Source organism: Carcharhinus amblyrhynchos, chromosome 35 (assembly GCF_965287045.1).
Source record: "Carcharhinus amblyrhynchos chromosome 35, sCarAmb.v2.hapA, whole genome shotgun sequence".
NCBI classification, from domain to species: domain Eukaryota; kingdom Metazoa; phylum Chordata; class Chondrichthyes; order Carcharhiniformes; family Carcharhinidae; genus Carcharhinus; species Carcharhinus amblyrhynchos.
In genome coordinates this window covers 18,954,717-18,981,139 of record NC_137358.1, presented here as the reverse complement: position 1 = coordinate 18,981,139, position 26,423 = coordinate 18,954,717, and the positions used below count along the sequence as shown (strand labels likewise).

The 26,423-nt window shown below is 39.8% G+C and overlaps 1 protein-coding gene across 9 annotated transcripts in view; it reads right to left on the bottom strand.

The window, feature by feature from the left end:
* LOC145361526 (putative RNA-binding protein Luc7-like 2) overlaps nt 1–26,423 on the bottom strand; it is an 84,683-nt gene that overhangs the window by 35,809 nt on the left and 22,451 nt on the right. For 3 of the 9 annotated variants that reach the window (XM_080217339.1, XM_080217341.1, XM_080217346.1), the window contains exons 2-3: nt 19,297–19,367; nt 8,476–8,570 (exon numbers count right to left, since the gene is read on the bottom strand). In XM_080217339.1, the coding sequence (XP_080073465.1) occupies nt 8,476–8,570; nt 19,297–19,367 (166 nt within the window). The other 6 variants (XM_080217342.1, XM_080217344.1, XM_080217345.1 and 3 more) reach the window with 5 other exon arrangements.

The following is a 26,423-nucleotide window of genomic DNA, read 5'->3' as shown; positions in this document are numbered from 1 at the left end:
TCATTCCTTCATGCATTAGCATGTGAAGGGTAGACTTGATTGTTACGATCTTCCATGTTTAAATATACTGATGCAGCCTTATGAGTTTCGTAAGAATCACATTATCAGTACATCATAAGGTCACAGGTTTGTGGTCTCTGCTGACATGGTTCACAATAAGCTGAATAATACACTACTGTAGAATGACAACAGCATGCATTTCAGGGCTTCTAAAATGCTGCTCTGCCCTTTTCAGATAACAATACTCCAACAGCTGTTGAATAATCAGTGCTTAATAGCTTTTGTTGAAAACAGTTTTGTAGATCGGAAGACAGTGACAAATTTCAGGCAGTAGGTGAGTATCTAAGGTGTAAAGTCAAACTTTTCTTTGAAAATCGAATGCCTGTTACGGTTAATCAGATACTATAAGCCCTTACAACTGCTGTATCAATAAGATATGTGTTGGAGGGACTTTCCTGTCTATTGTAAATGGTTAGCCTTCTTTCTCGCGGTTTGCCTCTGGACTGGTATGACTGATAGTGTGCATGCTTGTCATAAATGTGTCTTGCACGTTTGGCTATCCTAGTAAATTTCCCTATGTAAACATATAGGGAAACAAATCATACATTTGCAGCAAGAACTTTCAGGAACAAGGTCTGAAAATAATTTGAAAATAATTCAGAATGTCTCACCTCAGCGATCCTTACATATCACAGCTAAAATTGAGTCAGGGACGCAACCCTGAAGACTGAATAGCAATTAAACCTGAACCTACCACTTTTTTTACTGAGATATTGCAATAAATACAACATCATCTAATGCATCGTAACACTTTTAAAAAGTATGACAAAGATGGCAATTTGAAATGTACACAGAAAATGTCAAGAGTCTTGAGTTGAGTATGTAACTGTATTGCATCAGTTAGGTAATATAATCTGCCTTATATATCATGAAGCGCCAGCCTGGTTCCACTGATTGCACACTTTCATTCAGAATATTATCGGTTCAAATGCCACTCTAGACACATAGGCACAAAAAACCTAGGCTGACAGAGTAGTACTTCGGAAATGCTGCACTGTCAGGGATGCCATCTTATGGATGAGATGTTAAGCTGAGGCCCTGCATGCTCTTTCAAATGTACATAAAGTGAGCACTAGTTTGAAGAGAAGAATTGTTCTTCCAAGTCTCATGGGGTCAATATTTATCCTTCAAACAACGTCACTACAACAGATGATATCTGATCATTATTACATTGCTGTGTGGGGACCTGGCTACCACATTTCCTAGATTACACTTTGGAACATTTTGAGCTCATGAAAGGTGCCCTATTAACCTATGTCTTTATCTTTCTTTCATAACTTTCTAATCCTTTTCTATAATAAAAAAGTAGTGCATTTGTTAGTACACAGTAACAAGCTGCAACTCTTGGCTTTTCACAAAAAAATCTTGAAATCTTGCCTGCCTGACAATCATTTCTCAAAAATGATTCTTGACAAAACTGCAATGAATTGCGCAATCTGAGGATTTATTTAAACACTTACTATTTTTGAGTTGAAATAACCACAACAGCTAATATAACATATCATTGCTATGATGGAGTTATATGACAACATGATAGGGACATGAAAGAGAGAAATGGAGTCAGCCATTTGGCCCTTCAAGACTGTTCCACCATTCATCAAGATTTACGGAATAGTGTGATTGAAGACAAAAAAGGTCTGAAAAAATTTACTGACAAGGAATCATGTAATTATAGAGCTTTTATGATCTTTAGTGAATGCAAATGGGTGGAATTATTAATCTTCAAGGTGGTAAGAAACATTAGCTTTCCTTTCGTTTACCTTGCGGCACAGTGGCACACAGTGATTAGCACTGCTGCCTCATAGGCCCACGGATCCAGGTTCAATGTCTGTGTGGGGTTTGCACAGTAAGAAGTCTCACAATGTAAGGTTAAAGTCCAACAGGTTTATTTGGTAGCACGAGCTTTCAGAGCACTGCCCCTTCGTCAGGTGAGTGAAGGGGCAGCACTCCGAAAGCTCGTGCACACTCGAAGGATGACCTTGCTACACAGGAAGTGCAGCAAAGATTTACCAGATTGATTCATGGGATAGCAGGACTGACGTATGAGGAGACAATGAGTTGGTTTGGATTATATTCACTGGAGTTCAGAAGAATGATAGGATCTCATAAAAACTTATAAAATTCTAACAGGAATAAATAGGGTAGATGCAGGAAGGCTGTTTCTGATAATGAGGGCATCCAGAAACAGAGTCATAGTCCAAGGATGAGAGATAAACATTTTAGGATTGAAATGAGGAGAAATTTCTTCATCCAGAGTGTAGTAAGGCTGTGGAATTCGTTATGACAGAAAGCAATGGCCAAAATATTTTACTTTTTTAAGAAGGAGTTAGATGTAGCTCTTGGGGCACATGGGAATCAAAGGATATGGGGGGGAAAGCAGGATCAGACTATTGAGTAGAATGATCAGCATGATCATAATGAATGACAAAACAGTCTTGAAGGGTTGAATGGCCTACTCCTGCTCCTATTTTCAATGACCTCAGCATTCCATGGATCCAGCTTCCTATTTGCATCCTGGAAACTCCAGGCCATGATCTAACACAGAACTCGATTTACTTTGAAGCTAAGCTTGAACAGTTGGAACACACTACAGTTCTAAAGTCAAATGTTGTAAATCACAAGCTTGTACAGAGGTTTTACATCTTCACTTCTGCCTCAGCTCATCTACTGCTGAAACCCACATCCATGTCTTTGATACCTCTAGATTTGTCTATTCTAATATACTCCTGGCCAGCCCCTACATCTCATCCTCTGTAAACCTGAGGTTATCCAAAACTCTACTGCCCGAATCTTTCATCACACCAAATCCTGATTGCTTGGCACCCTTGTGCTTGCTGACCTAGACAGATTTCTAGTTAAGCAACACCTCCACTTTAAAATTCTCATACTTGTTTTTCAATCTGTTCATGGCCTCACTCATACCTAATTCTATAATTTTCACCAGTCCCACAACTGACTATTACCCCACCACTCAAAGATATCCATACTCCATAATTTCCTAAGCATCCCGGTTTTAAATTGCTCTACCACAGCTGGCTGTGCCTTCAGCTGCCAACACCCGAAGCTCTGGAATTTGCATCCTAGACTCCACCTCTCTCCTTCACGCTCCTCCTTTAAGTCACTTCTTAAAACCTACTTCTTTAACCAAGCTATTGGTCATCTGATGGATGATGCGTGGGTTTCCTCCAGGTGCTCAGTTTCCATCCACAGTCTGAAAGGCATGTTGGTTACTTGCATTGACCCGAACAGGCACCAGAGTGCGGCAACTAGGGGAATTTCAGAGTAACTTCTCTGCAGTATTAAAGTAAACCTACTTGTAACTAATAAATAAACTTTGAAGTTAAAGTTTACTTTAACTTTGATCTAATATCTCCTTCTGTAGTTTAGTGTCATACTTACATTTTATAATGCTCTTGTGAAGCACCTTCTAATACAATAAAGCCTCTTTATTGCTGTTGATGTACTTAAGAACTTTGCATCACTGTAACTGATTTCTCCAAACATGATGGCAGCCACACTCTCCAAACAAATTTAAGTCATATTTCTAAAGTTCAAATTTTTGCCTCATTTTACAAAATTACAAATTGAGTGCTCTATGACTTCTACCACACAACTGTTTATGCCAATTTTCAATGATGCAGTCACATTCAACGTTCCTTCCTGGGCAATGAAACTAAACAGCTTTAGCGACTGCAGTGATTAACTAGGGCAGAGATAGAGAATAAGCCTGCTACCCAGTGCTTCATGAATTTGAATTTAGAACACAAAAGTTCAGCAAAACTGTCCCCCCTTCCCCAAACATACCAGTCTAAGAGAGGGAGAGAGGTCATCAGGCCAAGGGTACACATCTGTGTGAATGGGAGTTCTTGCCAGTTATTGCTTGCAGGGAGTCTAGGGCTATTGGGAGAGAGAAAATAATTTGCCCAGGGCAGGTCTTACCAAGAAAGCAATTGCCATTGGCAGGGCGATAGGAGGGAATGCTGTGCAGTTGTACCTCAGTAAGGTGCTTGCAGACTATTGGCTGCCAGTCATCTGATTTCCTTGCAATCTGCAGCCATGCTCAGGGATGCCCTGCCCAGCTGCTTCACACTTTGGGCCACATGCCATCTTGAAATGACCTGCAGAATTCACACACCATGTTTGATTCCTCCTCATGTGGCAGCTCATGCTCTGCACCACTTCTGACAAAAGTCACGGAGTCAATACTGCACAGGTGGGTAAGGGTAGGCACACTACACGCACATATCCCGTTCTGCTACAATAATTAGCAAATCCCTTTCTGTTGCGTCCGGAAGCTCAGAATCGCATTGCTTTCTTTTAAAAATGTTTGAAGAGCCATATATTTCAAAATCACCTCTGTAGATGTCGGAAAAAGAACTAAAAGAACAAAATTCTGTGAGGTTGCAATAGGCGAACGTGTGGCTAACAGTGACCACAAGTCTGTCTACTTTAGGATAAAAATGGAAAAGGATGAGTGCTGTCCGAAGGGGAGGGTGCTGAACTGGGGGAAGGCAAGCTATAGCCGGATTAGGAAGGAGCTGAAGGACACTGATTGGGAGAGGTTGTTAGCAGGTAAGTCCACGGTTGGCAAGTGGGAGGTTTTCAAGGGCAAACTGAAAAGGTTGCAGGAAAGACGTGCTGGTAAAGAGGAAGGATGGGAAAGGCAGGATTAGAGAGCCGTGGATTACAGGGGATATCGAGGACTTGGTCAAAAAGAAGAGAGAGGCATATGTTAGGTCTAAGCAACTGGGAATGGAGAGAGCAGGAGGGAGTTCAAAAGGGGAGTTAGAAGGGCGAAAAGGGGGCATGAAATTGCTTTGGCTGATAGGATTAAGGAAAATCCAAAGGCATTTTACTCTTATATTAGGAACAAAAGGGTGGTTAGAGGGAAAATAGGTCCTCTTAGGGACAAAGGAGGGGAACTGTGCATTGAGTCTGAGGGAATGGGGGAGATCCTGAATGAATAGTTTGCGTCCATATTCACGAAGGAGAGGGGCTTGGTGTCTTGGCCCTCCAAGCTGTAGACCAGTTGAAGGAAATATCCATTACGAGGGAGGAAGCGTTTGGGTTTTTAGGTCGCATCAAAACTGATAAAGCTCCGGGGCCTAATGGCATTTATCCCAGGCTGCTTAGGGAGGTGAGAGATGAAATTGCTGGGCCTCTGACGCAAATCTTTGTCTCTACTTTGGACACAGGTGAGGTCCCAGAGGACTGGAGGATAGCTAATGTGGTACCACTGTTTAAAAAGGGCAGTAGGGATAACCCTGGTAATTATAAGCCAGTGGTAGGAAAATTGTTGGAAAAAATTCTTAGGGATAGCATTTGGAGCATTGCGATCTGATTAGGGATTCGCAGCATGGCTTTGTTCAGGGGAGGTCTTGGTTACGAATCTGGTAGAATTTTTTGAGGAGGTGACAAAAACGGTTGACGATGGACGAGCCGTTGATGTCGTCTATAAGGATTTCAGTAAGGCGTTTGACAAAGTCCCTCACGGTAGGCTGGTAGAAAAGGTTAAGGGACATGGGATACAGGGACAGGTATCTAGATGGATTGAAAACTGGCTAGGCAACAGGAGACAGAGAGTAGTAGCGGAAGGGTCCTTTTCTAGCTGGAGGTCTGTCACCAGTGATGTGCCGCAAGGTGCAGCACTGGGACCTCTTCTCTTCGTAATATATATAAATGACTTGGAAGAGGGCGTACGTGGTGTGATCAGCAAGTTTGCAGATGACACAGGATGGCAGATGGCAGGATTGGCAGATAGCGAGGAGGATTGTCAGGTGACACAGCAGGATATAGATAGGCTGGTATATTGGGCAGACAGATGGCAGATGGAATTTAATCTTGATAAATGCGAGGTGATGCATTTTGGAGAGAATAACGCAGGGAGGAGTTACATGATAAAGGGTAGACCAATTAAGAGTATAGAAATGCAGAGCGACCTGGGAGTGCAAGTGCACAAGTCTCTGAAGGTGGAAACCCAGGTGGAGAAGGTTGCAAAGAAAGCTTACGGTACGCTAGCCTTTATAGGAAGGGGTATAGAGTATAAGAGCTGGCGTCTAATGCTACTGTTGTACAGAACGTTGGTCAGACCTCATTTGGAGTACTGTGTCCAGTTCTGGTCACCTTACTACCGGAAGGATGTGGAGACCCTGGAGAGAGTGCAGAGGAGGTTTACCAGGATGTTGCCTGATATGGAAGGACTGGGTTATGAGGAAAGATTGGGTAAACTGGGGTTCCTTTCCTTAGAAAGACGGAGATTAAGGGGGGGGGATCTGATAGAGGTGTATAAAATAATGAAGGGTATAGATAGAGTAAACAGTGGCAGGCTTTTTCCCAGATTGGAGACAAATATCACGAGGGGTCACGAGCTAAGGGTGAGGGGGGGAGAAGTGTAATTTGGATACTAGAGGGAGGGTTTTCACACAGAGGGTCGTGGGAGTATGGAATGCACTACCAAGTAAGGTGGTGGAGGCAGGCACGCTGGACTTGTTTAAGGTTTACTTAGATAGGCACATGAGCGAAACAGGGATGGAGGGTTATAGGAGACGGTTTTAAATAAGGGTCAGAGCCTCGGGACGTTACTGGAAATCTAATGTTACATGTGTTGACGTTTTGTCTTTTTTACTCCGCAGGTGCATCAGTCCACCTTGTTGTCTAACGAGCGGCATGCACACGGCAGGTCGTACGTGGGCTGCTCTTGCATGTTTCGAGAGTGGCCTAGTGCTTTGCATCGTTGTGTGCGCTTAAAACTGGACCAGCAGATGGGCACCACAACAGCTCAGTGACTATCACTGCTAGCTGTGCAGATACATGGATTTGGGCCAGTATCTGTGGGAGTTTGCGCATTCTCCCTGTGGTAGCGTGGGTTTCCTCCGGATGCTCCGGTTTCCTCCCACACCCCAAAGATGTGCTGTTAGGCTGATTGGTGTAACAAATTGTCCCTAAATTATTCTCCCCTGGATCTGGTTTCCAACGGGGGTACCATAAGCATAGACACGGGTCAAGGGAGGTGTAGGAAAAATGCTTTGTTAAGATGGCCGCGCGGACTCGTTGGGCCGAAGAGCCTGTTTCCCGTGCTGTGTTGTTCTTTGTATTCCAAAGTTGAAATTCTGCCAGAGGCTAGAAATTTTTATTTCCATGTCTGATTTTCTACTTCAAGTCCATTTTCCCATACTTTCCCTACATTTCTTAATTTCATCTGTTGTAAAAAATTCATTGATCCCTTGCTTGAATACACTCAACGACTGAACATTCACAGCTTTCAGCTATAGAGAATCCCAAAGATTCACAATCCTTTCAGCGAATAAATTTCTCACCTCCGTCCTAAACCTCTAATTTGGAGGCTGATCCTGCGTTCTGAATTCCCCAGCCCGGGGAAGCATTTTATCAGCATCTACCTTGTCAAGTACCTTAAGAACATTATATATTTCAATTAGATCACTTATTCTTCGAACTCCATTGAAGGTAGGCCTTATGTACTCAATAATTCCTCACACTACAATTTTTCACTCTAGGAACGAGTCAAACGAACCTTTGTGACATTCCCTCTTGAGTATGTCCTTCCTTATGTATGACGATCAAAACTGCACACAGTTGTGGCTTCATCCAATTTCTTCTTTTGGCTTCTTCTGTTTCACTTGAGGTCACCATAATACTGATTGTTCACTATTTTCTATTTCAATAATCCTGGAAGTCACTCATTGCTCTTCCAACCCTGCTGCATTTACGTCTCTTGCCACCATATCTCTCCATCTGGTCTGAGGCCTTCTCCCTCTTCTTCCTGACAGCATCACCTTCATGACTCACCTCACCATCTTTGTTTTCCTCTCTCTCCACAGAGAATGATTATACCATTTCAGCTTTTCAGCTACGTTTTTGTCAATGCGCCTACAATCTTCACTGAACACCTGATGTGTTGATTCTGTCTTTTTTGTTATTCTGAATTTAATTTCCCAATCTTTCACCAGTCAAATCTATTTTCCGAGCAAAATGATTAATTTCACACTTTACTATTTCCATCCCATGATATAATATTCCTATCATTATACAGCAGTGCATCATACAATTTCCCGTGAGTAATATCATGGACAAACCATTAAAATCGGTATACGTGAGAGAGCAGCCAAAAGTGACAGTGAACTGATAGAATGGTTTTAAATCATTTGGTTCAAAGGCATTGGACTGAATTTAGAGAACTAATCGGTGCTTATTTCATACTGAAACGACAGGAAAGATCATACTTCAGTATTTAGTATCTAACTAGCAGCTGCCTACGTGAACTCACCTTTAATTACAAAGTGCTCCTATTTTAGCAAAAAGCTCAGCAACAAGCATATAATGTTCAGTATCAGATTTCACTATTTATAAAAATTGTGAATTAAAACATATATCTTTTAATTTATCAAAATATATTACCGTTCCAGAAAGAATATCATGTGGACAGCAGCTCAGGAGGTGGCTCTTGCAGACCCGATCGTCAGTAAATCTAATTCGCTGCCGACTGGCATCTCCTGCAATACAGAGGTCATAGTGCAACACAGGGTTAGATGAGAAACTATGAATCATACACACACGTAGCAAGTAATCCCAGCTTCCATCCCTCTGACAAAGTATGTTTCCAATACCATGTGCCTTTTCTAAACTAAATGATTAAAATTCAGTCGTGTCTGTAAAGTAGCCCAGTAATAGCTTGAGGATTTTAGCAAAACACTTACTTTTAACTTAATAGATTAGTCAAAAAACATTTGCAGTAAAATTACCACAACTGAAGCCATTAAAAATTAAGCTTTCAAAATTCAATATGAAGCAGAATGCTGCATCTAGATATATATGAACAGTTTATCTATAACCAAACTGGTGCTCACCACTAAAGATGTGGCATACTACGAAAGCATAAATTTCTGAATGCTGCGTTTAAGCACCTTGTTGAGTTCAGCTCCCCCCTCCCACCTTCAACCTCCTCCTACCTGATTGCTTATTTGACAAGGTTTGTCTCCGGGTAGTAATGGAAATCAAGATAGTTGTTTTGTGCACATCCAGTAGCTGCTTGTTATTAAGTTACTCACTACTATAGGACTCTACAAAAGCAAAATAATTTTGTATAAACGTGCACTTGTGTAAAGATTGGATCACATACCAGAAATGTTCTATACAGAAAGGGAAACATATCACTGCCAGGTCAGGCTGAAGTGGCAACTTTCAGAGCAAACTTGTGTCCATACTAACACTGCAGGTTACCACCATAATTAATGCATTATAGGGCAGCACAAGGGGGATTAATTGTTGTAGAACCACAACATTCCAGAGATTACTGGCATCAAATGCACAACCTTTTAGAAGACTGGGCTTTACTCTGTATATAATTCAACATGAACAGGTCTCAAGCCAGTACCTCAATCCTGCCAAACTGCTCATTACCCCAAACCAGCATTAGTAGGGACTCGCATTACACCCCAGTCCTAGAATTCTCTCCTCCCTTCCTACTGTGGATTATTAAAACCTTTTCAACAGCTTTCATAACCTTGCCCAACCTACAATGTAAATGTGGCAGTAGTCTTTTATGGACTGTCCTTCCTGGACTTGTAAGGTAAGGCGGCAATCGGAAACATACTTTTTCACCCAAGTACGTTTACTGTATTACGAGTCACACAGATGATTTCACATTCGTTTAGGGCAAGATGTATTTTAAGAGGTCAATCAGTCTTTCGTGAAGAAGGTTCCAGGCAAGTATCATGTCTTGGAAATGAAATCGTAGGAAAATCAACTTTGTGATATCTACAAAGCTGAATACAATTACTCTGGCTGCAGGGAAAGAAGTTCACCAACAAAACTGCCAGTCTACCTGGACTGTGCAAACAGAGAGCAATGTGTCTAACACTGCACTACAGACGGATTTCAAACTTACTGAAACGGGCAGAGTCGTCCATATCAACAGATTCAGTTAAATAAGGGTAGAGCTCCTTGCCCTACTTTAAGAGAAACAAGGAGAAAAGTTTCATTCAAATAAAGTTCCTAAAGATTTAAAGAGGTGTCACTATCAATTGAAGCACCTAAAATGACTGAACTCCATTTTTGACAGCAATCATGCCAAAAACAACCAAATTAAAATTAGGATTCCAATTTAAGTAAGGGTATTCAGATGTGGTCACTTACAGGATTTTCCATACTGACCTGATTCGAACCCACTTTATACACCTGCCCACGCACTTCTTTCATCTAGCTGCATAGGAGCCATTACATATGTGAGCGATAACGGACAGGAGAAAAACACATTGAAATCACATAAAACTAAAAAAAAATTAAAAAGATCAAAACACCACTCATGAGACGAGTTATAAATACATTAAAAAAAGCACTGTCCAGAATTTTATAACCTCAATTATGTTACAGAAGTGCAGTGCTTTCATTTGGTCTAAGCTACTCCAAAGCACTTAACTTGTTAATTCTAAATCCATGTGCGCAAGTGGCAAAATTTAGGATGCAGTTACAAAAAAAACACAAGAAATAACGTAAGCTCCATTAAGATCACACGTCAAACATAATGCAAATCTTCACAAATATAATTTTGGTAGTTGCATCACCCTACCCTACAGATGCTGTGTTGTACTGGCCCAAACATAGACCGTGTGTCAGGTGAACTCCTGTGAGAGTAAAGCATCGTTTAATGGATATACACTGCTCAGAGTACAAAATGAACATTTAAAAAAAATTTATACACTAATAAGCCCCAAACTGTACAACGGACTCAGTCTATTCTACATGGTCTTCATTAATCCCACATCTACTTATCAGCTTTCTGTGTAAGATTCTTTTCCAAGACATGATACCTCATGGAATTCTTTCAGCCATGTAAAATGTCATTTGAAATCAACTGTAAAATTTCCTTTTTGTTTGAAAGAGGGATAAACAAAACGTAAATTGAAAAAGCTTGCAAAGCGAGAATACACACTGCGAGTGCCCCCAGGACACCAGCTTCCATCTCTTCCACTATTAGTGCCTCAGCTGCACAGTGTTTTATACCCTGGATGTTGGGAAGTTGAAAAGGTGAGAGTGTTCAGTGTTATACACCTGCAAGAAGGGACTTACGCCAATCACACATCAAGCAGTTCTACAAAATGAAATGAAATTATCTTCTTTTGGACTTAAAACAGCTTTTTCAAAAATAGTAACAGCAAACACTTGGTCGACTATACAGTTTACTTCTCTGACGGCCATTCCAAATTAAAATGTAGGTTTAAAACTTCTGCACTGCACAACTGTGAGAAAGATCATTTCTCAAATACCTCAACACTATTTCAACTCAAAACTCCTGGAATTTATATTCACACACTAGTATAGTTTTGACTTTTCAGCATCATTGAAGCAACAACTAAATAAATGCAAGATGAACTAGACATTGCTCTTTCCTAATGGGTGATTAAATTATGCACTAGAAGATAAGGAAATGAAACCTTAGTGGAAAAACGACGGGGGTCTGGGCTTGAATAGAATGAACATTCATCTCTGATCACTTTGGCTTAAACCTTTCATTCAGCCAACTTGCTAATTTGATCTTACATAGAACGCTATACCCAATAGATTGATAATTTTCTGTACAAGCCTTGACATAGTGATAGCTATTTGCAAGAGAGAATTCTCATTCTCTATTTAACTTCATGATTCATTTTAATTATTGGTTACAATTTTGAATATGTGGCCAATTACGATTTTCAGAACGCATGATTGGTACAGCTAACAATTATTTCAGCCCCAAGCACAGGCACTATTCTCTTGCACAAAATGAAGTTGATTTTGTCACAATTATTTGGTAAACAATTGTCAGAAGTATTAAATTTTATATCAAGCTTGGAATTAGTCTCAAATTTGGAAATCACTTACAGTTTTTGTAAAAAACTAGCTACTAAAGAAAGGTAGCACAGATATTTTTGAAGACAGCAAATGTTTCAAGTATAAACAAAGATAAATTTAAAGAATTCGGACCTGATCAATGGCTACCTTCCCAAACAGCAGAATCACACAAACGAGTGTGGCTCAGTTCACAGCACCACCCCAAATACATGGTTTAATTAAAACCTGGATTTCAATTGCATTTTAAGATTTTGACGTTCTAATTCCTAACACACAGTTATTGGGTATATTTGCTAGTTTCAAAAAAACAACAGAATAAAGCCTCAGAAGAAAACAGAATTAAGTGGCCTGCAAATGAAGTGCGATCACTATCATATGGGCAATGCTTATTACGAAATGCTTGAAAATGCCTTCAAGCCCAATACATTATTGGGACAGCATTTTTTAAAATAAGAGTGCAAAGGGCAGAAAGTGGGTTTGACTGTTTTTGTGGTCATTTCAGAGATAGGTGGTCAAATATTCAGGTCTGCTCTGTGGGAGTACGCAAGCTCTGACAGTAGGTACTGCTGGTGAGGTGTATAATATTTAGATTAGGTACATCAATACACTGTCCATGTTTTCCATTTTGGCAGACATTTTGTGGTTGTCCAGGTTGGCTCTATTCCATCCATACCCAAAGTACAAAATCCACTATCCTTCATGATTCGGTCAATTTGGTAAACCTAAACAATCGCAATACTATTTTCACCTTTGAACAACACTGTAAAAAACCTACCAAATCAAACAGATAAGCTGCACCACAACGCTCAAAAGTCAACTCAAAGTAAATACAATACCGTCATATAAATTATGAAACAACCTACTTCAAAGTGAATGGACAGTAAAATCACATTTTACGGTTTGGATTTGTTGATCAACTCAATTTCTATTGCTTAGACCACTGAGTGCTCTATTGAGGGAACCATATCGGAACTCCCACACATTTTCTTTTTTATTTCTTCTTTCAACATTTGTTGTCTATCCCTAATTGCACTCGACATGGTGGTAGTGAGCCACTTTCATGAACTGCTGCAGTCTATGCGCTGTTAGGAAGGGAGTTTCAGGATGCTACAGTGAAGAGACAGTGATACAGCTCCACGTCAGCATTCTCTGTAGCTTGGAGGGGAACTTGTAGGTGGTGATGTTCCCATGTGCCTGCTGCCCTTGTCCTTCTAGGTGGTAGTGTTTGGAAGGTTCAGCTGAAGGAGCCTTGGTGAGTTGCTGCAGTGCATCTGGTATATGCTACATGCTGTTTGCAGCCATTGTGCATCAAATGGTGGAGGAAGCAAATTTTTAAAAGGTGACAACTAAGTCACCAACAGGCTATTTTGTCCTGGATGGTTTTAAACCAAGCCAGCTTCTTGAGCGCTGTTGGAGCTGCACGCAGTTAAGTGGAGTATTCCATTCCACTCCTGGCTTGTTATAGATGGTGGACAGGCAAGGAGTGGGGAGTCAAGAAATTAATTGTTTGCCTCAAAATTTCCAGCCCTGACCTGTTTTTGTAGCCACAGTATTTATATGCCAGTCCAGTTCAATTTCTGGTCAATAAACCCTAGGATGTTGATAGTGGGGGGATTCAGAGATGGTAATACCATTTAACGTCAAGGGGACATAGTTAGATTTTCTTTTGTTAGGGATGGCCATTGCCAGGCACTTGTGTGGCTTAAATGTTACTCGTCACTTATCAGCCCAAGTTTGAATCGTGCAATCGTGAATGGTACTACACATTGGTACTACACAATCATCAGGGAACATGCCTACTTCTAACCTTATGATGGCGGGAAGGTCATTGATGAAACAGCTGATGATGGTGGGCCTAGAACCTTCCCCAAGGAATGCCTGCAGTAATGTCCACGGACAGAGATGATTAACCTCCAAAAACCAGAGTCACCTTCCTTTGTGCAGGATATGACTCCAAGTGAAGAGTTTTCCCCTGATTCCCACTGACGTCAGTTTTGCTCAGGCTCCAAACTAAGAATCAGTGAGCAGGTTAAGTGTTTCTTAATATCACTGTTGATGATATGTCCCATCACTTTACTGATATTAAAGACTAAACTGATGACAGTGTAATTGATCAGGTTGGATTTGTCCTGCTTTCTGAGGGCAGGCCATACCTGGGCAATTTTCCACATTGTCAGGTAGATGCCAGTGTTGTAGCTGCCTTGGAATAGCTAAGTTAAGGGCGCAGCTTGTTCTGGAGCACAAGTCTTCGGTACTATTGCTGGAATGTGGCCAGGGACCATAGCATGTCTTCAGCCATTCATAGATATCATACTTGAGTAAATTAAATTGGCCACAGACTGGCATCTGTGACACTGGGTCCTTAGTAGGCAGAAATCACCCACTCGGCAATTCTGGTTAAAGATAGCTGCAAATGCTGCAACCTTGCCCTTTATACTGATGTGCTGGGCTCCCCACCATTGAGGATAGACATATTTGTGGAGCCTCTTCCTCTGGTTAGGAAATTGCCTGCCATCATTCACAACTGGATGACGCAGGACTGCAGAGTTTAGATCTGAGCCACTGGGCGTGGGGATAGCTTAGCTCTGTCTATTGCATGCTGCTTCCATTATCTGCCCTGCAACTCGTCCTGTGTTATGGCTTCTCCAGGTTGAAAGCTCATTTTTAGGCATGACTTGTATTGATTTCATAGCACAACATTGGGAAAGCATGGCATAATCAGACAAAGTCAGCAAGGATTTACGAAAGAAAGATCATGCTTGACAAATCTACAGGAATTCTTTGAGGATGTAACTAACAGAGTTGACCAGGGACTACTGGTGGATGTGATTTATTTAGACTTTCAGAAGGCTTTTGACAAAATCTCACATAGCAGATGACTATGTAACATTAAAGCGCGTGCGATTATGGGTAATGTGTTGAGATGGCTAGAAAGCTGGTTAGCAGACAGGAAGCAGAGTTGAAATAAATGGGGCTTTTTCCGAATGGCAGGTAGTGACTAGTGGGGTACGACAGGGGTCTGTGCTAGGACCCAACTGCTCACATTATATATTAATGATTTGGATGAGGGAACTAAATGTATTATCTCCAAATTTGCAGATGATACAAAGTTGGACGGGAGGATGAGCTGTGAGGAGGATGCAGAAATGCTTCAGTGTGATTGGACAGGCTAAGCGTGTAGGTATATGCAGTATAATGTGGAAAAATATGAAGTTATCCACTTTGGTAGCAAAAGTAGGAAGGCAGATTATTATTTGAAAGGGTGTAAATTGAGAGAAGTGGATACTCAACAAGACCTTGGTGTTATTGTGCATGAGTTGCTGAAAGTAAATGGTATGTTGCCCTTCACAGTGAGAAGATTTGAGTATGAGGATAGGGATGTTTTACTGTAATTGTATAGAACATTGATGAGGCCACACCTGGAGTATTTCGTGCAGTTTTGGTGTCCTAATCTGAGGAAGGGTGTTCTTGCCAGAGGGAGTGCAGCAAAGGTTTACCAGGCTGAATCCTGGGATGGCAGGACTGTTATGATGAGAGACTAAATCAATTAGGGTTATATTCATTGGAGTTTAGAAGAGCGAGAAGGGATCTCGTAGAAACTTATAAAATTCTAATAGGATTAGATAGGGTAGATTCAGAAGGACTGTTCCTGATAGTGGGGAGCCCTGAACCAGAGGTTATAGTTTGAGGGTAAGGGGTAAACCTTTTATAACCTTTCCTTGACCCAAAGAGGCCAAACTAGTGTGAGAAGGAATTAAATGTAGCTCTTGGGGCTAAAGAGATCAAGAAATTTGGGAAGAAAAGCGGGATCAGGATATTGAATTTGATGATCAGCCATGTTCACAATAAATGGTGCAGCAGGTTCGAAGGGCCTTATGGCCTACTCCTAGTTTTGATGTATATCCTCCTGCACTCTTCAATGAATCAAAGTAGATACCTGATTTTATAATAGAGTGAATGCTACATCGGAGCATGAAGTTAGAGAAACTAGGTGAATACAATTCTGCTATGCCCAGAATGCCAGTTTTTGAGTTGCTAGATCTGATCCAAATTTAACCCATTTAGCACTCTGCTAGTACCACACAGCATGATGGACAGTATCATTAATCTAAAGGTGGGTTCTTTGTCTCCACAATGACTTATGTGATGGTCAATCCTACCAAAACCATCATGGACAGATACATCTGCAACAGGTAAACTGGTCTGGTTGAAGTCAAGTAGGCTTTTCCCTCTTGTTGGTTCCCTCATCACCTACAACTGGCCTAGTCTAGCAGCTATGTCCTTTAGGACACTGGTACTACTAAGCTAATCGCAGTGAAGGACATTGAAACCCCCATCCAGAGTACATTCTACGACCTTGCCACCTCAAAGCTTCTTCCAATTAGTGTTCAACATGGAGGAGTTCGCATTCGTCAACAGGGAAAGAGATGGACAGGTGGGTGGTAGGTAAGTGACAATCTGCACGAACTTTCCTTCCCATGTTTGATCTGACGCCATGAGACTTCATGTGGTCTGGAGTCAATGCTGAGGATTCACAGGGTAACTCCTTCCCAAATGTAAAGCAATGTGCTCCTGATAGAACTGGGCATACCAAGGGATGATGGTCCCCGGGATATTGCCTGTGAGCTACGATTTGGAGAACACGACTACTGTGTAATAGTTCTCCCAGTTGTGGCACAAGCCCCCAGATGTTAGTAAGGAGGACTTTGCAGAGTTGGCAGGGCTGGGTGTACCATTGTCATTTTTGTGGCCTCAGTTGATACTGTGTAGTCCATCTAGTTTTATTCCTCTTTGACTTTTCTGTAGTGGTCTGGTACAACTGAGTGGCTTTGAGACTATTTCAGAAGACAGTTAAGAGTCAACCACATTATTGTTGGTCAGGATTCACATGCGAGCCAGACCAGGTGAGAACAGGATAACTCCTTCCCTAAAGGACATTAGCGAACTAGATTGTTTTTATGATGATTGCTTCACAGTCACCATAACTGGAAATAGCTTTTAATTCCAGATTTATTAAGTGAAAATGCCCATAATCTGTAACAGAAGCATCTCAAAAACACACACAAAGAGCAGTCTTTGTGTGGAGTTTATGGGAGAAAAAGGGAAAATAACTTTATAGTTGTAGTCAACCAACAAATGTACCCAATAACCTTGCAGCGCAGCAAATTATCAATCAGCACAATGTCAAGCCTTGTTTGATGACTATGTACCAAGCTATTGTATATAGCATATCTACATATTCTCCCTTTGAAATTTGACTGTTTAATGCCTATGGCACTTATGATGCCAATGGTACTTATGACACGACTCAGACAGTTTTATTAATGCTTAATAAATGATCTTATGAACTACAATATTCAGACCATTAACTGTAGAAATTAATCTACTGCTAAGTTCTTACACTGTAGCAATTAAGGCCACTTGATTTAAAGCTGGGGCTATTGCAATACGTTGATAAAAAAAAGCATTGTTATTAATTCTGGTTATAAGAGAAATGGGTAGGAGCTTTTTCAAAAATTCTGGAGAATGTCAGGCATCAATGATTCCCTCCCACAAATCATCATCATAATATCCTAGTGTAAATTCTATTGCTCATAATACAAAGATATTGTGGGTTTTCATCTAGATACATTGGATGAGCAATATATTGTATGCATGGAACTGAGATACTGTTTTCAAAATGTACAGATTGCTCTCAAATGTAAGTTGTGGGTCTTTAAATAGACAGCGAATTGTTCATCTCCCCAGCTTGTTCTCCAGCCAGGGATAGCAGAGGTTCACATTTCTGATTCTGGCGTCTTAGAAAGGGACTGTTTCTGCTCCTCTAGCTACAGAGAAAGAGGCGCAAAATAACTGAATGCTTTCAGCTTCTTAGTGGGAAAATTGCTGGTCTCGGGTGATATCATTTTCAGTTGTACCTAAACCAGGAACATTCCAGGGCTGTGCTGAGAAAATGCAGGCTAATACAAACTTTGATGGACCACCATGCTGTAGTTTTCATTCTCTTCACTCCATTAACAAATGGATTCACTTACTATGAAGTTTTCTAAAATTGGTTTACATTCACAGTGTAAAACTAAACTAAATCAAAATGTCAATTCCAGGATTAAAATGCCAGATCCAAGTAGGCTAAGTGGGGCAGAAAATAAAACCAGAACTAAAGAGTAAGTACAGTGTGTTGAAAATTCCCTCATGGAACAGGAGAATGAGCAAGAACGTCAGTACAGTTTTATGGCAGGAAATGGGTATGCCAAGATTTAGTATTGGAACAGGGACCAAGTTCTCATTTATGGTTCATTGAATCCATGAAGCTTGGTCCACTAGCAATCTACAAATTGTTGTTTTGCAAAAATAAATCAGATCACTGCCCCTTAGCACACGCTTCAGGGATAAGTAAAACCACGTTTGGATGCTTAAGACTAAAGTAGGACTGAACCATTAACACAAAAGATAGTCTCCCCCTTCTCTCTGTAGAAAAGCATGCCAACAAGAAGCATTAGTGAGTACAGCTGACCAGTCTATAAAACGTTTCCTATCTTACACAGCTGCACTCAAGAGTGAGGGAGAGAGGAATGGTCTTCTTGTTCCTACAATATAGTAGGAAGTCATCATTTAATGGCTAGTCCTCTTTTTATGTGCATGTGATGAAGTATGAATACTTCAATCTTTCCGATATGATATGGCAGGATTTCTCAGACGTTTACCATCAGGATTTAAGATTGTGCCTTTATTACAACAGCCTGGATAACACTGTTGGCTGGTCTTTGTGTATATTCAGCCTTTTGCCACAATGACCCATCGCTATGATGCTAGTCGCATCAAGCATAATGATCACTACTTTTGAAGTGCAATCCTAAATCAAGATGACTGTCACTCTCACAGTAAGCAACTTTGTAGGCTTCTGGCATTTAGCTGCATTGCACAGCCAAGCCAATTCTTATTTGGTACCATCATCACCTGAAAAAAAACAGTTTCAGTGAGTGAAAAACTAATTCTGACGATCTGAAGTTTTTAAAATGGCAAGTTTTCATTTAAACCCATAGCAATAAAACATGTGTAAATCTTGACCAAATGCTCCAGAATTTATTTAATATGAGTGAACAATGCAATTAAATCACAGCATGTGTCTCGTAAATACTGGTCCCAGTTTAAATCTAGTGGTCTCATATTGCTGCTTGCAAGTTAGCAGTAGTATCCTTTCAATCGATTCCCCCTAAACTGAAGTAAACCTACATATCAAATTGGTCTGGCCAGAGTTGTTACTGCATTGCAGTTTACTCATTTTCCACTGTCGTGTACACCGTATCTTTGTATATTGCAGCTATTAAAATTGACCGTTTCCTTTGTCCACATTTATTAACACAGCTGGAAAAATTAGTCATGACTCACGGCTCGATGAACGCGGGGTGTTTCTGTAACTCCCTTGCAGATTGAAGTAGGCAGGCAAAGATACACTGAACCTTTATGAATAAAACAAGGGGCCAAATTGTTCAGTTTGTATAGGAAAAAAAGAGTAACGCCCAGCAAATTCAACAATGCATCTAACTGCAATATTACATGTCCTGGAAGGGAGGAAAAAATATCTTTGTAATTATATGCAACCCAAATGCTTTAAACACAAAGGAGTCTGTCCATTCCTTCCAGTTTAGATAATCAAATTTTGACTTGCCACAATTGATAGTTTACAGAGCCTTACAGACAGTTCATTTCCCCTCCCCACCCCTTTATTTCAACTATGAAGTACTTCTAAGTAAATTCTGATTCCTCGCCACCCAAAGAAAAGCAAAAGAACAAAATTCCGAATTTATTACCAATTCAGAGTCAGAAGAGGAAGAGATACTTCTGCAATCCCGCACTACCAAATGCATATTCCTTCTGAGTTTGGCTTTCAACTGATAGCTTAAAATTTTCATTAGCCCTACCGTGCAACCACTTGCATGTTTTATTTAAAACATTGATTGTACAGGTTGTGCAGAAAATGTTTGAAAAATTATGGGGTTATGTAGCTTTTACAAGAAGTTCCTTACAAATACTTCAGTATATTGAGTCAATCCACAACAAATCAAGTGAAAATGAAGTATTTTCAGCTTAAAATACTTTTCAATTTAGGATGTTAGTGTAGAAGTCTATTGTGTGCCTAAACTCCTTTTTATTGAACCAATTCTGGTGTCCAAATATTATCTGACAAGATGAAGCAACATGCTACAACTGACAACTTAGAACAACCTCCTGAAACATTCATTTTCAACAGCAGCTTGAAAATCCTTTTAAGATTCCACTAAATGAATGAATTTACTTTTCAGAGTTGACTCTTCCCCTGGATTGCCATATTCATAATCATTTTTAATCAATTCTATAAATTAAAAAAAAATCTACAATTGCAGGACTCCTCTATTTAAAGATAGAGATTTTAAAGGATGGTCAGCAACAAAGCTAAACTGACTCTTACCAAAAGGAGAATGCACAATAAGGAGGAACCCAACTATCACATTACAAGTAATTATGGTATTGAATTCCTTTGAGCACTTTTAGTTGTTATACAAATTGCTGTGCACTCTATTTGAAAACTATTAACAAGCTGGTTAGTAACTTTGGTCAAATTCACATTAAAATTTTACATTGCACAGAATTCCTGTCAACTTTTTCCATTAATTCCTTTGCCCACATTTATATAGAAATTGTCTTTGTAAACTCACTGTGCCGTATTACACCCTTCCACCATTGATGATGTTGGGCAATAAATGCTGGCCTTGCCAGCAATATTCCCATTACGTGAACAAATAAAAGCAGAAACATAAAAATAAAGATAGAATATGCAGAAGGTAAAATGGGAACAGAATCAATTGTGTATGCCACAAACTCTACTGCATCTGAAGACTACAATTAGTCTCAATTTCCTTTGTGCAATGAGAGATCAACCAATATGAGAAACTAATTTCAGATACCAAGCGTTCAAAATACGTCAGTTTAAGGTTTTGTCAGTTATACCTTAGGGACATGGAATCAATTGTGGATTTCTGATTTGTAAGTTTAAAAATGAACAACCAATACATACTTGGGTTTGATCTCAATACTCATTTGCAGTGTACGCATATAAATTTAAAATTTTTGTGTATTTATTGGTAAAATGATAAGTCAAAAGCATAGTGGGTTTTTGATGATAATGTGGTTTACTTCTTTGGTGATACAGGTAGTTGTTAAATATTCTAAGAGTTAAGGTGTTTTCCTAATAAAACAGGGATATCATTGCCATACTTGTGGCTCATCTGCAATTTTTATTGGACAACACTGGTTTAAAGAAAAGCTCCTCACTGTATCAAGATTTTAGTTCAATGCTTCTTAGGAAAGTAACCTAAACAGATGCAGGGTTGAATACTTTGTAAAGTTTATGCTTACATTCACTTCCATTACATATAACTAAAAATCTAAATACCAGAATTTGCCATTTTAAATTGTTCAGGCTGGCATACCTTATTAAAAGGCCAATTGACGGATTTCAACACTTTGGCTTCTGCAAGTGGATGACAAATACAAATAGGTGGATAAAATTATTTGTCTTGGAGGTGTAGGTGGAATAATACATCAGGGTTTCGTCACTCAACACAGTATTATTTTTGCTCCTAATGGGGAAAAAAGCTTCTGAGGCACCAAGCATGCTTGGTCGAATCAGTCTAGCATGTTTAATTTCTTTAAAGCTTTTTAATATGGAAGTTCTCTTTAAGGCAAAATGTCTACCACTGATGGAATGAACCATTTGGTCAGATTGACTTGAAACTTGAAATCGGTCAATTAATGGATGGTCTTGGCAAAATTACCAAATGTGACCCTTCCAACTATAACAGTTCCTCAAATCAGTTCAGGATTATTGAGCATCTTCTACACTCAATTAAAAATGATTTTATAAGTCATGAACCTAAGGAATTTAATCTGTTGTTCAGGGAATCTGCTCACATTCTGCATTCCTATAAGGTGTTGCATCAAAACATAGTAAAGTTTGTCACTCATCAATGCCCCGCAGTCAGTAAAAACCTCAAGACATCATGTCATCAATCTCCCTTTAAAAATTTATTGTGCACCACACCTATAAATATTTCTGCATGATTCCTAGCACATGCATTTTTTTTAACCTGAAACAATGCCTACTTGGTACATTCTAGGTTGTTGCATGACCACATGCAACTCAGCAGGAAAAATGTTCATCACACAATACCGTTTGCCCAGAATGATTTCATGCCAATACGCTCTTTCAGGAACCACTGTCCAGTAAAAAGGAAAAAGTACAAAAGCACAAAATAGGGGCCTGGTTGATTCACCCTGAAGACAGGAGCCTTATTTATTGAGCAGCAGTCAAGTCACTAGGGCATAACATTCATTTGCCGACAACTCAAGAGTTCTCTTTTGTTACAAATACCTTGACAAGATAATCTTTACTTCTTGGTGGCTCAGAGGCTACCATACAAATATTTTCTCCAAGAATTGTATATCTTTTTCATCTTACCCAATGAAAATGAGTTCTAACATCAATTGTAGGGTCTATTCATAAAAGGAGCATTACGAGGATCTTGCCTTTTAGCAATCCAGTATCAACAATGCAGAGAGCTTACTTGTTTGATCCAAAATTATAAGCTAATCAACATTATTTTGGATTGCACTTAATTTTGGAAACCCAATTTCCAGATCAGAACTGCAAAGAAAAGTCCATTTTTTTCTACACAAAAAGTGCGCCTTAACTTTTCGTCTAAGAAGACATCAGTACAGCAAAAGAATTTAATTTTCCACTTCTCAGTGATTTTTGAATGATAGAATTCCAATTTGTGTATATTTGGTGCTGTGAGGCTGTGACCACGGGTTACTGGTTTAATTGCCATAAGGCATTTCACAAATGCTCCAACAGCAAGAGGAGATGTTCATCCTATCAATCAAGCCTGGATCTGATAGGTGCAAGGATTGCTGCTAAGATAATTTGCCAATCATCAATTCTAGATCAAGGACTGTTTCGCATCAGGCGCATGTAAAATGCAATCCTGAACTTGCTTTGATTCGTCGTTTATCTGTGAAAAATGCTATACAGGGCTTTAATCTTCTAAATATGATACATAGTGCCTTGCTGCCAGACTTAGGCTGCAGCAAAGGACAAATGCTTCATGAGTACCCTGGCAAAGTCAAATATGAAAAACTAGTACACAAGTTGATATGCTCTACTTAAACAATTTCATGAAATCTTGATACAATATATGCCTTTCAGGTCAATAATTGCCAGATGTTTTCTCCTCCTGATAAGTTGCCCAAGCTGCAATGATACCTAACTCCCCATCAAAAAAAGCATGAAGTAAAGTTTTATACATCTAGGAAAAATTCTGAACTTGCTGTTTTCTTTGGGGCTACAATCGTAGGAAACAGGGCCCAGGTTTTTTCCATGAGAAAATTCTAGGTTATACAATCATTTAACATTTTTCAGATTGAGGAAGGTTTATTTATCCTTCTGTGGAACTCAATTATCTCACTATTTCCAATACAGGTTATTATGTCCAATTACATGTTTGTGGGAACAGCATTGTGTCCTCCAGAGGAGAAATCAGATCACAAATACCTTTCCAAATGGAAATGACACCATGCAAATTGATTGCCTCATGTGTTTAACAAACAACGAATCAATGCACCCGATGATCCAAGCCCCAGGATCTAATGAAGAGACTTCACCAATTGGAGTGGGCAGTATAAAAGAAAAGACACCTTCCACAACTTCAGGTTTATTTTAGAATTCAAATTTAACCATCTATTGTGGTGGGATTCAAACTTTTATGAAATACTCTGTCCTGGAATCTTTTACATCCACTCGAGAAAGCAGATAGGGTTTTGCTTTAAAATGCAGTACTGCAAATTGAAAGCTTTGGTAAGCCCATTCACAGGTGACACAATTTAATTGGAAAGTAAGACTGGGAAAATTAAGAATACTTGTATCTTAGTTTAATGTTGCTTCAAGCTGCAAAGGTTTAAATAGAAGCTGCTCTCCTCACAACCTTCAGATATGTGCTCCTTAAATTCTAGCTAATTGCGCACCCACAATTTTAATTAGCCACCACTGGCAGCTTCTAAGCCACAAACTTTGGAAGACACTCCTGAAACCTCTCTATTTGCCTTTCTCCTTCAAGACACTCCTTAAAGCTCATCTTTGAACAAGCTTTTGGTCACCTGACTTAATATCTCCTTACGTGACTCAATCATGCTTCATTTTATGATGGTCCTGTGAAGTCCTTGGGAAATTTAATTACATTAAAAGGTGTTACCTAGCTACAAGTAGTTATGGAACGGCATGCAAGCTATTTCAGAATTGATACGGATTTGATAGGCAGCTATATAATTCAATAGCTGTGGTCATGTATAAAGGTGGGGATGACCAACGGTCGTAAAAGGAAATTGGACTGACACTCGAGAGAAATAATCTTGCTGGGCACTGGAAACAGAGCAGACCAATGGGACTCTGCATTTCTCTAGTGAGCCAGCATGGACTCGGTGAACCAAATGTTCTCCTTCTGTGTAATAGTGACAATGACTGGAATGCAATCTCACTGTCCAGCAAAGCATGAGGGCTGAACATGGTTTACTTGACAGTTTCAAATTTACTTTACATAAAATAATGAAACAAACTAGATTTAAAGAGTGCTTTGGAATGTTGCAAAGTGCTTTACAAAAAAACTGGTGACCTGTGAAGTGCAGTCACTGGTTTTGTTAGGAAAATATTATAGTTAATCTTCACACAACAACAATGGCCCAAAAATCAAAGGAACAAGATCATCTGTTTGTGGTGGTTACTTCAGGGAGCATTGTTCGCCATGATATCCAGAGAACTCCCTTTTTGTTTAATCTTCTTTAGATTCTTTGAGGGCCCCAGTTTAACATTTCATCCAAAACACAATGCAGCATTTACAGTGCGGCACTGAACTATCAGCCAAGATCATATGTTTAAGCTTGCTTTTCAGATTTAATCTCAGAATTCTGATTCAACAATAAGAGTACTACCAACTGAACTATGGGATAAACATTTGAGGTCAAACTGCTGGCTGTTTATTGCAACCATGGCGTAACACACTGTGTGGATATAAAAAGCTCTAATATTTTGTGTGCAGTGTCTTATGCCAAAACACATTGCAAAATTAGGGCCTGCATTCAAAGAAAGAGATGGCTCAGTTAAAGTATAATTTACAATTCAAAAACCAACATAAAAATAGTTTTCTGAAGTGAAATATTAACTCATTGTGGGCTGATTCAGGTTCTCTTTTAGTTAAACCTATTAACAAATATATAGCAGAAAATTAAGTTCCAGTTTACCAAAAGGCCCTTACTGATAGACTAAAATTAAAATCATAATGACAGTGACTTATACACAAGCACCAATTAATACAGGTCTGTGACTTATCTATCAGGTGTATAATGGTATGGATTGAGGGTGATCTACATATCAATTTTCCTTCTACGTGAACCAAAATTTCATACACCTTCCAACATAATCTACCATTCCCTGGCATTCTAAACCAAACAGAAAAAGGGATAAAAAGCATCAGTGGTGGCTCGGGAACACAGGAAAGTTAGGGCCAAGGAGCGTCTTTAAAGATGCTTTCAACACCAGAGGAGAGCTAAAATAGATGGCAGAATAGTGTGTTACAATAGATGGTTGAAGGAAGGCAGAGCAAAGAACAAGAGTGTTGCAGGAAAGGAGCTGTAAGAACACACAGCTGATGTTTGCAGAGTTTGACATGGTCATGGAAAGATTTGAAGGAGAGGACAAGAACACTGAAGTCAAACGGCTGAGGCACAGCGCAGGGGTGACAAGGCACAAACTGAAAAACTTGGATGAGTTATTGTTTTGTTGGGAAGAAACTGGCAATGGAACCACTAGAGAGATCAGGTCTCAAGTTACTAAAGTTGCAAATTATTTTTGCACAAGGAAGGCAATTTGACATGATGGATGCTGATAGTCCATGTGGAAGCTGAGCTTGGGGTCCAGTAGTACATGCTTTGCACGTGGGCTTAGGCTAAATTGCAATCAGAGAAATTAAGGAAGTAAAGGCTAGTGTCACAGGGGACAAAGAGAATGGCAAGTTTACGAAGATTTAGCTGAAACAATATCCAAAGAGCAAAAAAAAAGGTCAGAAGCTAGGAATGCTTTGGTGAGTAAGTCATCTCCTGACCCTCTGAAGTCCAGTAAGAAGTCTCAACACCAGGTTAAAGTCCAACAGGTTTATTTGGTACCACAAGTCACTTGTTTTCGGAGTGCTGCTCCTTCATCAGGTGAGTGGGATTTCAGTTCACAAACAGGGCATGTTAATGACACAAACTCAATTTACAAAATAATGGTTGGAATGCAAGTCTTTACAGGTAATCAAGTCTTGATTACTTGAGACTTGTGAACTGAGACCCCACTCACCTGATGAAGGAACAGCACTCTGAAAGCTAGTGGCTTGTGCTACCAAGTGAAGCTGTTGGACTTTAACCTGATGTTGTGAGACTTCTAACTG